Source organism: Cavia porcellus, unplaced genomic scaffold (genome assembly GCF_034190915.1).
Source record: "Cavia porcellus strain 051 isolate PalLab524CR breed Dunkin Hartley unplaced genomic scaffold, mCavPor4.1 scaffold_6, whole genome shotgun sequence".
In the NCBI taxonomy this organism is placed as follows: Eukaryota; Metazoa; Chordata; class Mammalia; order Rodentia; family Caviidae; genus Cavia; species Cavia porcellus.
In genome coordinates, this window is record NW_026947489.1 from 63,891,692 (window position 1) to 63,906,275 (window position 14,584).

At 37.0% G+C, this 14,584-nt stretch overlaps 1 protein-coding gene across 1 annotated transcript in view; it reads left to right on the forward strand.

Annotated features, from left to right (window-relative positions):
* Vmp1 (vacuole membrane protein 1) overlaps positions 1 to 14,584 on the forward strand; it is a 110,676-nt gene that overhangs the window by 73,273 nt on the left and 22,819 nt on the right. Inside the window, exon 8 of the mRNA XM_003469556.5 lies at positions 10,570 to 10,650. Coding sequence (XP_003469604.1) covers positions 10,570 to 10,650 — 81 coding nt within the window. The remainder of the gene's footprint in view (positions 1 to 10,569; positions 10,651 to 14,584) is intronic.

The window sequence follows — 14,584 nt, forward strand, 5'->3', positions numbered from 1 at the left end:
CAGTGATTCCAGTTCTACCCATATTCAGAGTGGAAAATAACGACAGCAAAGTGCTGGGGATTTAGCTCAGCGGCATAAGCGACTGCCTTGCAAGCAGGCAGTCGTGAATTCGATCCCCGGTACCGATAAAAAAAAAAAAATCCAAAGTAACTATTAATGTTCACTTTGTATGACAAAGACATTGTTTCTTTTTGTTTTTTGGTTATAGAGATTGAACCTATAGCCATCCTCATATCCCAGCCCTTTTGTGTGTTTGTATGTTTGATTTTTGAGACTAGATTTCACTAAGTTTTGCAGGCTGATTTCAAACTTGTGATTCTCCCATGTAGCTGAGATTACAGTCATATACCACTGCACCTAGCAAATACTGCATTTTTACTTCTAATTAGCCAGGATGTTTGATTTATTGCACAAGACTGGCAGGTTGTTATTGTGGTAGATTTCTTGTTAAGTAAGTAAGATTTCTGTCTCCTTTCCATATTTTCTATTTCGTATCTTACTATCTAAAAATACAACTGTCCTGAGTTTTAAGCTAAAGCACTACAAAGTATAATAGAAATAAGCATGATTATTTATATTGTGCTCCTCTCAAAAGTCGAACCATTGGGCTGAGGCTGTAGCTTAGTAGTAGATTATTTGCTTAAGCATATGTGAAGGCCTAGGTTAAATTCCTGGCATACATGCCCCACAAGTAGGAATATTTAGTTGTGTAGGGATATTCAGTTGTTAGCTACAAAAAATAGTTCCATCTAGAAGAGACCATATATACAACACTTGCCTTATATGCTTATATCACCTAGTAACATCATACTATAATCATTTGTGTAAATATGCTACATGATTTCTGTGCAGCAATGAAATGAATGACACATTTCTCAGAAATTATCCCTGTCGTTAAGCAATGCATGAACATACTTTAGATTTAGTTGTCTTTTTCCTTAATATGGGTCTTCATTAATTAATTTATCCACACTTGTAAAAAAAATGTATGTTTACTACTTCTTGTAGTTATGACTTCAGTAAGCTTGTAATCTGTTACATAAAGCAGTACTTCCATTTATCTGTTTTAAATTCCTCTTACACAGGGGTTGTAGGTCAGTGGTCGAGTACTTGGCTTACTATTTGTGAGGCCCTAAATTCAATCCTAGTGCTGCCCCCCAAATTTTTGTATTTAAAAAAAAAAATTACTTCTCCCAAGTTGAGTACCACCTGCATTCTAGTATTGCAGGAGCTGCTAAAACACTTTCCATTATCTGTTTCTGTTATCACTCCAGCCTTTTTTGAGAATGTACGTATTTACTTTTTCTATCTAATGGCCCTAAGTCTCTTGGATCATTTTTCTTTCCCAATGGATCTCTTTTATTTGTTTTTTTGTGGCGACGCGCGGTGGGGGTGGGGGCGGGCAGGTTTGGAGTGGGTGGGGTTGGTACCAGGAATTGACCTCAGGACCTTATGATTGCCAGGCAAGGGAACTGTGTCCTTGGCCCTCTAATTCTTTTATAGTGTTTTTTCTAACATGGAATTAACATAACTGCATATGATTTTCCAGAAGCAATTATGTTACTATCCTTATTTCTTAGATTAATAAAACTACAGGCCTCTTAGGCAATGCATTTTGCTGGTATTTTCAATAAATAGTTGTAATGTTACTCCTAATTCATTTTCTGTGTTTACAGTTTACACTCTATCATTTTATGTTTAAACAGTTTCTCCTAATGGTTTGATCTTATTGTTGTCTGTTTCAAAACTGACCTGGTACATTTCTTACCCAATCAAAGCCTGTAAAGACTTTCAGTTTATTGTCATGAATTTGGTACTTTTACTTTAGAAATTTCAACTGTAGATTGGGAACTTAAAAGTCTGTTTCTCAGGGGGAAGTTTATAAATTTGTTAAGTAAGGTTGATTCTAAGAAAAGAATCCTATTTCTTTTTTTTTCACTACAGTACATTCACAGTCCTTTTTTGGTTTGGGGTTTTTTGTTTTGTTTTGTTTTTGAGATGGTTAGGTAGGTAGGTTTTTGGTACGGGGTCTCACCATGTAGCTTAGTCTGCCTCTGAACTTACTATATAACTCAGGGTGGCCTGAAATTTGCAGTGCTCCTCTTGCCCCTGTCTCCCAAATGCTATACGGGCATGCACCACCCCACCCAGCCCTCTTTTTATTTTTTATTTACACACAGAATCTCAGTGAGTTGCTCTAGCATGGGGGGACATGGACTTCCCTCAGCTTCCCAGAGCACTGGCATTTTGGCTGTTCACCACCATGCCTGGTCCTATTTTATCCTTTGTTTTCAAATCAAGTCTTATACTCTTGACAGTTTTCTAAATTCCGTATCTACTAAGTTTTTATAGCTTGGTTAAGCCAGGTTCACCTGAACCATTTGACTTTTCTCCCACCCCCTGCCCCCACGAACTAGTTGTATTGTTTATATGGCAAGTTAGTGGACTTCTTTTTTAATTTGTTTGACTCTGACTCATTATTCATTACTTATACACAAACACAATCTTAAAGTGCTAAACATGAGAAATGATTCCTCTAAGATTTGAGAAATAACTTTCTATAAACATGAACTGCTCAGGCCAAGCATGGTGGCCCATGCCTGTAATCCTAGCACTTAGGAGGCTGAGGTAGGATGGTTGCAAGCTCAAGACAAGCGTGGGCTGCAAAGTGAGCTTAAAGCCAGCCTAAACTACATAGAGAGATCCTGTCTCAAAAAGACAAAAAAATCAATAAAACATGAACTACTCAGATGAAAGATACTCACTTCAGCCAGCAACTGAGAAAAATAGAAAAATATATATTACTTTTTATTAGGGTTCTGCAAGCAAAGGGAAAATAAAGGATCGTACACACTAAGGCTCAGCAAAATGGCTGCCACCACGCCAACATAAACGAGCAGCTTTTATTGAGATAAAGAACAAAGAAATTCAAACTGCACATGCTTAAAATATATGACTTGTTTGTTCCTTGTCCTTATAGGACCTCATGTTTTTACCTTGTGGTGGGGGCACTGTTTCCAGGCCTACACTTTTTCCCAAAACACTGTGGACCAGATGTGTCCGGGACAAAATGGAGTCAGTGTGGTCTCTCTACAACTTTTAATGTATCTTTTGCTTTGCTCTGCTAAATCTTGCATACTGAGATATTTTCCTGGAGTGTCTGGAGCAATGTTCTTATTATAAGGCTAGAATGGTTTTGGTTTGTCTTTTGTTTTAAGTTAGTTATGCTGTGTTGCTCCTGCAAATCTTTAACTCACTCAGAAAGCTGAGGCAGAAGGGTCGCTACAAGTTCAAGGCCAGACTGAACTGCATAGGAAAACCTCATCTCAAAAAGACAAAACACAAAAAAAGAAGGAAAGAAATTAAAAGATTTAACATCAGTGAACTGTCGTTTTGATGTCACGCAAGAGTAAAATTGTTAGTGCTAGTATTCTCTTTCTCACTGTTGTGCTTTTCATGTTTCTGTTGCTCTCCCTTTCCCTTGTAGGTTTCATCTATCATAAATCCCCTGGCACGCACGCGCACACACAAAATCTTAAAAATATACCTTGGTTACTTAAAACTACTTAAATATGTAATATTAGAATATAATTATGTTAATGATACTTGTGAGGAAATCAACAGTAAAATACGTCATTCATTTTAAATGCAATAATGCTTTTTTTTTTCAGTGTGCAGTGCTAGACACTGAACCCAGTTTCATGCATACTAAGGAAGCACTCAGCCAGCAAGGCAAGCCCCACCCCACTTCTTTCTTTCTCCCCCACCCCACATCTTTTTGGTTTTTTTGAGACAGGGTCTTGCTGTGTAGTTCATGGTGACCTTGAATGCACTATGAAGCCCAGACTAACCTCAGTCTCGTGGCGGATCCTCTTTCCTCTGCCCCCCAAGTACTGGGTCTACAGGCATGTGCCACTCTGCCTGGCCCCCACTTCACATTTTTAAATGAAAAGTCAATAGAGTCTTGACAGTGAATAGAAAATACTGTGTAAGACACAGCTAGTCTGAGCTCATAAGGAGAAAGATTCAAAGACTATGAGTTAGATTACATTGCTGTTTTCACAAAGATAATAGTTTTTTGTATTCTCTGTGTTGTATTTCATTTTAGGAAATGCTTAATTGCATTGATTCTTAATAACAAATCATTACAGATTTGTTGTTTACAATGTTAAAACAGCTTTTAATATCAAGTCATTACTTTTTTGGTTTTTTGTTTTATTTTTGGTTGGTTGGTTGGTTTGTGTTTGAGACAGGATTTCATGATGCTCTTCAAACTGGCCTTGAACTCACTTTGTAGCCAAGACTGGCCTCTCCCTCAGAGCAATCCTCCTGCGTCAGCCTCCTGAGTACTGGGATTACAAGCATGTACTACTATGCCCAGCCATTCTTACTACTTAGTCCATTTCTGTTGCACTGTGCACAGTGAGTTGGCACACATCAGACTAGGACTCAAGACCTAGCAAGTAATTTCTAGGTCATACTAGGATTTCATAGGTACTCTGTTTAAAGCCAGCTTAGTCCCATCATGGGTGAGGAATTCTGTTGAAACAGATCCTTAATGGTTGGTTTCTTTGAGACATGGTCTCACAGTGGAGCCCAGGCTGATCTCCAGCTCAGCTGGGACCTCCTGTCTCAGCCACCTGAGTGATGAGATTAAAGGCCTGCACCACTTTGTCCATCTTTTCATCTGGTTTTTATTATTGACATGAAGCCATTTAAGCAAATCCAAGAGAAGCATTCACTTATGTTGCAACATATAAGTTAAGAAGACAGGTAAGTGTGGCGTGGTGGTACATACCCGTAACACCAGCTCTCTGAGTGCCTGAGGCTTGAGGCTTGTTTGTTTGAGGCCAGTTTCATCAAATTAGTGATTCTCTAAATGTTTAAAAAAAAAAAAATTTAAAAGGGCTGGAGATTTATTAGCTCAGTATGAAAGACCCTGGTTTCAAACTTTAGTTGTGGAGGGTCGGGAGGGGAGGTTACGCCTTAAATATTAACCAAATACAGGTTTCTCTGCAGTAACATTGCATTTATTTAATATGTTTAGGGATTTTCTACCCTTTTTCACCCTTTTATTTTATTTTATTTTATTTGTTTAGTTAGCTAGTTAGTTAGGCAAGTCCTTTCTAAATTGCTCAGACTGGACTCAAACTCAAACTCGCTCCTACCTCAGCCTCTGAGAGTGCTGCATTGCAAGCAGACACCACTCCTTCCAAGTTTTCTGTTGCTTTTAAAGAGGTCCTTTTGTGTGGTCACTCAGCATGAAAAGAATTTATTGTTACCATTTGAAGATACTTCATATATTCAGATTCAAATTGACATTTTAAAGGTTTACAGTTAGCAGACTACTTGTGATTAGCCTTTCAGTTTCCTTTTCCTTTAATCATAAATAGCTTTCTTGGGGAAAAGACCTGTGAAGCAACAATGGCTCAGGAATGTTCAGAGTTTTAAAGCTTTGTCTTTTTACTCTTGAAATCCAAGTGATAGGAATTGAACTTTTCTTCTTTTACATCTGGTGTTGGGAAAATGTTCCTTGCTTATTTTATTCTATTTTATTTTATTGTATTGTGGTTCTAGGGATCGAATCCAGGACCTTTACCATGAACTTCATCCCTTCCCAGTCTTTTTTAAATTTTGAGGCAGGGTCTTGCTAAGTCACTAAGTCACCAAGGGTAGGCTCTAATTTTGAACCTCCTACTTCAGCCTCCCAGAAGGCTGAGGTTACAAGTATGAGCTACCACATCCAGCTCATAATTGATTTATTTCTAACAAAAAAAGCAGAAAATTATACAGGGTTACTTTTTGTATATGTTTGTTACTTATTTACGTAGAGTTAGAGAATTAAACCATCCTGTCAGTCACTTAGATTATGAAATAAATTATAGAAGTTATGAAATATGAATATAAAGAAATGAAACTGTTAAAAGGAATGGTTTTATACAGATTTTTTTTTAAATGAAGGCTGACCTTTGAGGAAGTATCAACTTGAGTTTGCTACATTTTTTTCAAAAATACAAAACTATTAAAGTGAAATACTAATTTTCTTTGGTGTTTTACTTGAACATTGACTATCATACTAACTTATTTGGTAATCTTTTCCTTTAAAATACTGTTTATTATTGGAGCGCATTTTCACTTGGCTTATTTTACTTAGACTTTTAAAAAAAACAGCAAATATTGTTACAAATCGCTCTTTTTTTTTTTTTTTTTTTTTTTTAGGGTCTTGCTATGTAGTTCAGGCTCCTCTTCAATTCATTATGTGTAGCCCAAGCTGGCTTTAAACTCATACTTCTCCTACTTCAGTCTCCTGAAGGCTGAGATTACAGGTGTGCATTTCCATGCCTGGCTGCTGAAGTTCTTTCAGACTTTATAAGGGGGAAAGTTTTTGGATGGTGATAGGAGGCAAGTGTGACTATTTTAGAGTAGAGTTCACTGACAAATCCATCAAATAAATTTTCCCTCTGTATTTTAAAAGCATGAGGGAGGTAAGCATAGTGGTGCACACTTGTAATCCTGGCACTTAGGAGGCTGAGGCAGAACTTCAGTGAGTTTAAGGCCCGCCTGAATATACATTAAGACGCCATCTTTAAAAATAAGAATACATATATTTTTTTAACCAACATGAAAAGAGCTGTGAAATTATATAGATAATAAAAAAGCACTGAAACTTTACTCCCCCCCCCAAAAAAAAAAAGAAAGAACTTTTAAAACTATAGGATAGGAGGCTAGGCGTGGTGACTCATGCTTGTAATTCCAGTAATTGAGAAGCTGAGGCAGGAGGATCATCACCATGTACTCAAGGGCAGTGTAAGCTACATAGTGAGTTCAGGCAGCCTGAACCGTATAGCAAGACCCAAACCTATAGGGTAGGGAAAAAAAGGAAAATTACATTTAATGTATAAAATATTCTAGATAACTAGAGAATAGTTTTGGTAAAATCTGGAGCCCTCGACATTTGGTAGAGTGCTTGAAGGCCATGGCTTCTCTTAGGACACCTAAAAAAATTTTAAATGCTTTGAAGACCTCAAGAAGTTTTATTTGTGTGACTTTAAAATGAATTTAATGGATGGAGATACTAGTTCACAGCACAGTGCCTGCCCTGTGAGTGCGAGTTTGTGAGTTTGAGCCCCACTGCCAAAAAAATTTTAAATGAATTTAAAGTATTTTTATTTATCTATTTATTTATTTTTTTAGTATTGGGGATCAGGCTCATGACCTCACACTTGCTAGGCAGGTCCTTATGTTGTGGAGCTAAATCCCCGGCCAAATGAATTTAAAATAAAAAAACAAGAAAATAAATGAGTTACTTCACCATTGTAAAATGTGTTTGATTTGGTACAAGTACTAATATAGTGCTTCATAAAAGTAGAAGAGATATAATTATACAGAAACTTTCCCTAACAAAGGAGAATAATATTAAGGAATAATTTTCCCCCTTTGGGATAGGATTTTTTTTTTTTTTTTTTTTTTTTTTTTTTTTTGGTCTTTTTGAGACAAGGTCTCACTATGCAGTTCAGGCAGAGACTTTTTGTTATTTTCATAACATTGGAAAGGAAAAAAAATCAAGAAAATGCTCCATCACACTGCGTATTCAACTACCATTTATTTCTTGTAATGAAAACTATGCAGATTTTGTGTTAGCTTAATTTCAGTTAATGTTCATAGACTACCTGATATTTAATGGTAAAAATGTTATTTCTGAGAGTATTGTGAAAGACCTGGAAAAAATTACAGGAACTGAAAGTAGCATGGTCACTATGTGTTGAATACATAATGACATTGATGAAATCCCTTCTTCCTAGCTGACTCGCACCATTTCTGAAATACAGAACTCCCTGTGTAAAAGGCACTTTACTTGTTTCCCTTATACTACATGCCAGCTTCAAAATCACTTTCTACTGGTTAAGAAGCTTTCTGCTTTACTTGATTTGATAGCTTAGCTCCTCACTCAAAGGAAGATGTCCCACACCCTTAATGCTAACAGACCTGGGGGTAGGGGCAGGCATCTTAAAGAACAAGGACTCTATTTTTCTTTGTTCAAACTGAATTGCTGTTGAGAGATCCTATCCTGGCCCAGCATGATAGCACCCTCCTGTAATCCCAGCACTTGGGAGGCTGAGATAGGAAAATCGTTGCAAGTTTGAGACCAGCCTGGGCTACAAAGTGAGCCCAAAGCCTGCCTGAACTGCATAGTGAGACCCTGTCTCAAAAAGACAAAAAGAAAATATCCTGTCCCAAAGAGGGAAAATTATTCCTTATTATTCTCCTTTGTTAGGAAAAGTCTCTGTATAATTATCTCTCTTCTACTTTTAAATAGGTATGTATGTACATATATCTGTGTAGTTGAAAATGCCATCTGTGTGAAATGATGGCACCGTTAGTCACATGATTTAAATAAGATTTTGAGCTGAGCATGATGGCAGGCACCTGTAATCCCAGCATTTGGGAAGTTGTGGCAGGAGGATTGCCATGAGTTTGAGGTCAGCCTAGACTATGTAATGAGACTGTCTCTCAAAAAAAAAAAAAGTTGATATCATAAAGAATAATGGTCACCAGCATCTGGGAATGATATGAGGGGAGGAGGTATGGAGGAAGATAGTTAACAGGACAGGGTTGCACTTGGGCAGGAAGAATAACTTCCACAGTTCAATAGCCCAGAATGATAAATGGTTTACAATGGGTGAGTAGTCCAAGATAGCTGGTAGAAAAGATTTTGAATCTTACAAAGTCAAAGAAATGGTAAGTGATGCCATTTGCAGGAAGATAGATGACACTCAAAACAATCATGTGCAACAAAGTAACTTAGGCTCAGAAATTTAAATGGCAGGTGTTTTCCCTTGTATAAAAAATCTAAAATAGAAGTAGAAAAACAATATAAAGGAGATGGTAGGAAGCTAAAAGGTAGACTCTTGCAGATGGTGAAAGAATCAGGCACAGGAGGATTAAGGAATTGAAAGTGAACAATTCCCCAAAGTGAACATCACTTCTTTATTAGAAACATGCACTTCAGAAAGAAACAAATGATAAATGTCCAAGGTGACAGATCAGTAACCCTGACCCGATCACCACACATTTTATACTAGTATGGAAATGTCACTGGTCTGCCTAAATATATGCAGTTACTACATGTCAATAAAAGATTAAAAGTTTTTTAACATATGTTGTAATAGAAAACTTTTCCTCTGTGTATTTTACTTGAATACTGTATTTATTGAAAATATGAGGCTGTAGATGTAGCTCAGTGGTAGAACCACTTCCGTAGTAGGCACCAATACCCCAAGTTAAATCCCCCCTGCACAAAGAGAACTTTCATCTTGAGCTGGGAATCATAAGTCAAAACAGAAAATACTCTTTGCTGCCGTGGTTCAGTTGTTGAATATGAAATCTGATGTGGGAGAGGTGACACACATCTGTCTCTGGATTAAAAATACGTAGGGCTGGGAATGGAGCTCAAAGCAAGGGCACTGGGTTCAATTCCTAGTACCACAAAGAGTTAAAAGAAGTAAATTAGACATAACTTCTTTACTGAAACAATAAACTTACTCCCCATTTTAAAACATTATGACAGAACTGGGCATAGTGGTACTTACCTATACTCCTAGCACTCTAGTGGCTAAAACGGAAGGATCTCTGAGTTAAGGCCAGCCTGGGCTACATAGTGAGTTCAAGGCCAGCCTGAACTACATAGCAAGTTTCTGTGTCCAAAAAAGAAAACAGATTGAATTTGAAAAAGTTGCATTATGCATATATTTATATCACTGTCAGTATATCAATATGCTGGAAAAAGAAAATCAAGGAAATAAACTAGCCAGCTCATTGCATATTCATCATGGAGAGAAGTGGCGTAGTAGAATAAAAAAGCACTAATTTCAGAGTCTGAAAATTGACACATCCTATATTTTTTCTTTCCTAACATGGTATCTTGAGCTTTTTGTTTTGTGGTCTGCATTGAGTACAGTTCTGCTGCTCACCCTAGATGCCAAGATTGTTGCAAATCTCAGATATAATAAAATATGAAAAATGCAGTATTATTTTACTCTTTAGGTGATGTATGCTCAGTTCGTGCCATCTAACTTTTCCCTCATCTGGCTCCCAATCAATAGAGGTGTCTTCACTGACTGTCTTGAAATCTGTTTTCCCCACCCTGCTGTTAAACTGTGGACGAAGTCTGACAAATTGAGAAGGAAAAAGAAAAAGATGTGGTAGACCAGTATTCCAACAGAATGAGGTCGTAAAATCAAAAAGCAAAATAGGAGAAAGAAAAAAAGAATGAGTTCATGGTTAATTTGCAATATTTTTGTTTAGCCCTAGAAAATCTAGAAAGAATCCTAAAAATAGAGTGGTGTTTCAGTTTATTTTTATTTTAAATATGGTAAGACTGTAAAGATACAATAGTCAATGAAAAATGTCCTCGCATGTTTCCCAGTGAATCGCCTGCTCTGATGTTGTTGTTGCTCATCTGACTCATTAGATGAATCAAGGCTTTAAGACTGTAAACTATTTCTTAAAGAGCCATCTTTCCTTCTCCATGTTCTTTTCAGTAATGTTTTAAAATTCTCCTCTTTACAGGACTTTCCTTCACGAGCTAAACTGGCAGTTCAAAGACTTGTACAGAAGGTTGGATTTTTTGGAATATTGGCCTGTGCTTCTGTAAGTGGATTGTATTAAAAATGAGAAAGTTCAGTAAATGAGTGGGATTATATTTTGATCAGTTTGTTTTTAAAGTAATACTGCTAAATGAAACAAAAATGCTGCATCAAAAATGGATATAAACTTTGTGAATCAGTATTATTCACTGAATGAGTTGTCTTTTGTTCAGTAATTTCAGAAACTTGTTTACTGACTTGTAAGTATTTCATCACACAATGATAACTTCAGATCTAAAGGACTTGATTCAGTAAGAACAAAAGAAAACAAATCCATTCTTCCACTGAATTTAGAATTAAGTATATTTAACCATACTGATGACCTCATTCTTTCCACAAAGTTGTGGACAGGAAGTCTTTTTCTAAAATTCCAAGTAGTATTGGTTACAAGGAGGAATTCATGAGTTGGGTGAGACAGTGCACCGTGTAATCCTTAAAATTGAGGCAGGAGGCAGGAAGATTGCAAGTTCAAACCCAGCCTTGTGCAATTTACCAAAACCCTGTTGTCTTAGTTTTCTGGTTGATGAAACAAAAGCCATACCACCCAAAGTTAAAGAAGAAAAAGTGTATTTGGCTTATGGTTTGTAGAGGTTTCAGTTCATAATCAGCTGGCTCCAAGGCAGGGTGGCTTGTTAGAGGGAGGTCACAGAGGAAGACAACAGTTCATGCAAAGCAACAAGGAAGAGCAAGACAAGCCTCTTTCTGTCCCTCATTGTATCCAGTCTACTGGGATTAAGGTGGTTGCCAGTCCACATCCTTAATCCAAGTTTCCCTTCATTTTATCATTGCACCAATAATCAGTCACACACACTCTAAGATTCAGCCACCTCTAAAGAAACGCTGTGATGCATGAGGCTTTGGAGACACATCCAGACCTAACAACTGTCTTAAAAAAAAAAAAGATCCTCCTTACCCCACCTCATGGTTGGGATATATCTCGGTGTGCTGCTTTGGGTTCAATCTCTCAGCACTGAGGAAAAAAAATCAAGAAGGAAAAGGATGAATTCATATAAACCTGTCTTAAGGATCTTAACTCCTGGCTAGGGAGTGGAAATATCTGCCAAAGTTAAGGACATTTTTGGCTATGGTGAACTAAAAAGCTACTTTTTGTCTAAAATTTATATCTTAATTGTCTTAAATCTCAGATTTGTGAAATTGACATTCCTTTGAAAGTTGTGTTTATCCTGATGAAGTGGCTGTTTTTAAGGTGGAATACTTTGATCAGTTTTTTTTAGTAGCCTATATGTAGTTGTTGCTAATTCAGTGGCAGATTTAATGAGAGTAACTAGGCATCTGGTTGATAAAAGCTGTGATTATAAATTCACAAAGTTATTTTCTGCTGATATATAGCTACTTCATCATACACTAAGACATGATCCAAGTGTAGTGGCATGTTCTCATAATCCCAGCACTTCAGAGGCTAAGGCAAGAGGATGGTTGTGAGTTCAGTCAGCCTGGGTACATAGTGCAGGACAGGCTGAACTTACAGGCAAGAGCCTGTCTAAAAAAGCCTTAGACAAAACAGCAACGATACTAGAACATTAACAGTACATCTTTGAGCTTTTTCTACTTTGATAAAGCAAATGATCAAAAGCTAGGACATTTGATGATGATATTTATAATGTACTGTTAGCATTATAAAGATTCTAAAATATGCATGTGCCTAAATTACTATATATCTTGCTCCTGAGAATACTAGGAATTTTCATAGTCTAAGGTTTTAATGCATCTCTTCATCACAATATTGATCACAACTATTTGAGCAAGTAATAGAAGCACTGTAGAGTTGTGTGGTAGGAAGAAAGTGAGTAGGGTTATAACCTTATTATGCTTATTAGTTACATAATCTTAGTCAAGTTCTATTTGAACACCAGTTGTCTTTTTCTTTCTTCCTTTCTTTCCATCCTTTCTTTTTCCTTCCTCCCTCCCTGTCTCCCTTCCTTCCTTTTTCAGACAGGGTTTCACTGTGTAGTTTAGGCTGGCTTTGAACTTGTATAGCCTTGAACTCATCATCCTGATGCTGTGCCCAACTTCTCATTTTTCTCCCCCGCTGCACCCCGCCTTTCTTTCTCTCCAGGTGCTGGGGATTAAATCTAGGACCTTCACACTAAGCTATATCCACAGCTTCTTGTACAATTTTGTTTTGAAAACTAGATATGGTGGCACACACCTGTAATCCCAACATTCAGGAGGCTGAGCCAAGAGGATCCCTGCGAGTTCAAGGCCAGTCTGCACTACACAGAAAGACCTTATCTCAAAAAATAAAGCAAAATAAATTTATTTTTGTTTGGAGTCAGAGTCTCACTAAATTACGAAGGCTTGAGTTTGTAGTCCTCTTGCCCCAGCCTCCCAAAGCACGAAGATTATCAGTTTGTGCTCCTACAGCTGGTTCCAAATTCTAATTTGTAAAAATGGACCAATAAAATACTCACTGCAAAGGCCAATATGAAGATTAAGAAAAATATATGTGAAATAGTTAATACAGTGCCTCATATACGTGGTCAGCTGTTTTTTGTTGTGATATTCTGGGAATAAAAAAATCAAAGCTGGGCTAGGAAAATAGTTTATTGTTCGGGTTGCCACCAACATGTGGTTCAATCCCTAGAACTGAAAAAGAAAGAAAAGAAAAAGTTTTATTTTCTCTCCTCGAGAATCCTGAAGTGTACTGAGACTGTTGAAATGCAGGGCTGTGTCTGGCCAGAGATTTAGCTCAGTGGTGTAAGCACCTGCCTGGGCAAACACAAGGTCATGAGTTCAATCCCTGGTACAAAAAAAAAAGAAAGAAAGAAAGAAAAGCAGGGATATGTAAACGTACTGTAAGCCCAGAATAATGGTATTAGGATAAGATCCCTTTCAGATTGTAATGATTTGCATTTAGGGGCCAAAGAATGAACTCAGAAGCCACACTGCTTGATTCAAATGTGCTCTGCTGCCAGTTACCCGGGACAGATTGCTTTACCTGCCTCGCCACTTTCACCTGTAAAATGGGTATCATGGTATCATACAATGTTGTAGTAGTTAATGATAGGCCCCTCCAATACTACCAAAGTCCACATTCAATAAAAATGAAAAAGACAAAAAAGAGGGGGCTGGGGATTTAGCTCAGCAGCATTAAGTACCTGCCTTGCAAGCAGGCAGTCATGAGTTCGATCCCTGGTACCGATAAAAAGGAAAAAGACAAAAAAAAAAAAGATGAAATTGCATAAAACATTTGAATTTAGACAAGAAAAACAAAAATGAGTTATTGAATCCAAGTGTTACTGACAAAAGAATATTTAAATTCTGATTTAGTCATGGCATTGCTTTTAAAAGACCATATATGACAAATACTTTTTAAATAGGTAGGTTCTTCTTTCAGAGTTCAAAAATGAAATTACGTAAATTAATTCCCTCACACATGGTTCAGCCAACAGCCACAAGGGCAAAATAATTGTGGGAGAAAAATAGATGAAGTACTTAAAAAACAACTTGTGGTTTGTTTGTGTTTTTACATGAAATTCTCTTTTAGCATTCTTAAAATGTAGACTTGTTTGAGAAAGGTATTTATTGTGAATCACACCTCTGTCTGGGATTGAGTATTCAAAACATACTTGGAATCTGTATTGTCTCGTATTTCTACACTTGATTTTCTTTCTAAAATATATCACATGGTCCCACAGCATTGAGCACTTTAAGAAAAAAATACAAACAGTGAGTTTTTAAATGTTAATAATAAAAACATATTTACCTCTAAATGTGTTTGCTAGAGATAGGAATGCTTCTAGATAATAATTCACACTTTAAGCTCTGGACTTTCAAGCCCTAGTGACTGCTGAGATAACTCATACTTTACCATAGAAGACAATGTCCAAATAACCAAGAATCAACTAAATGCAGTTAAATTCCTGTGGACTTGTGGACATCATCCCCATGTGATGAAAATGTTATATAGAGCATTA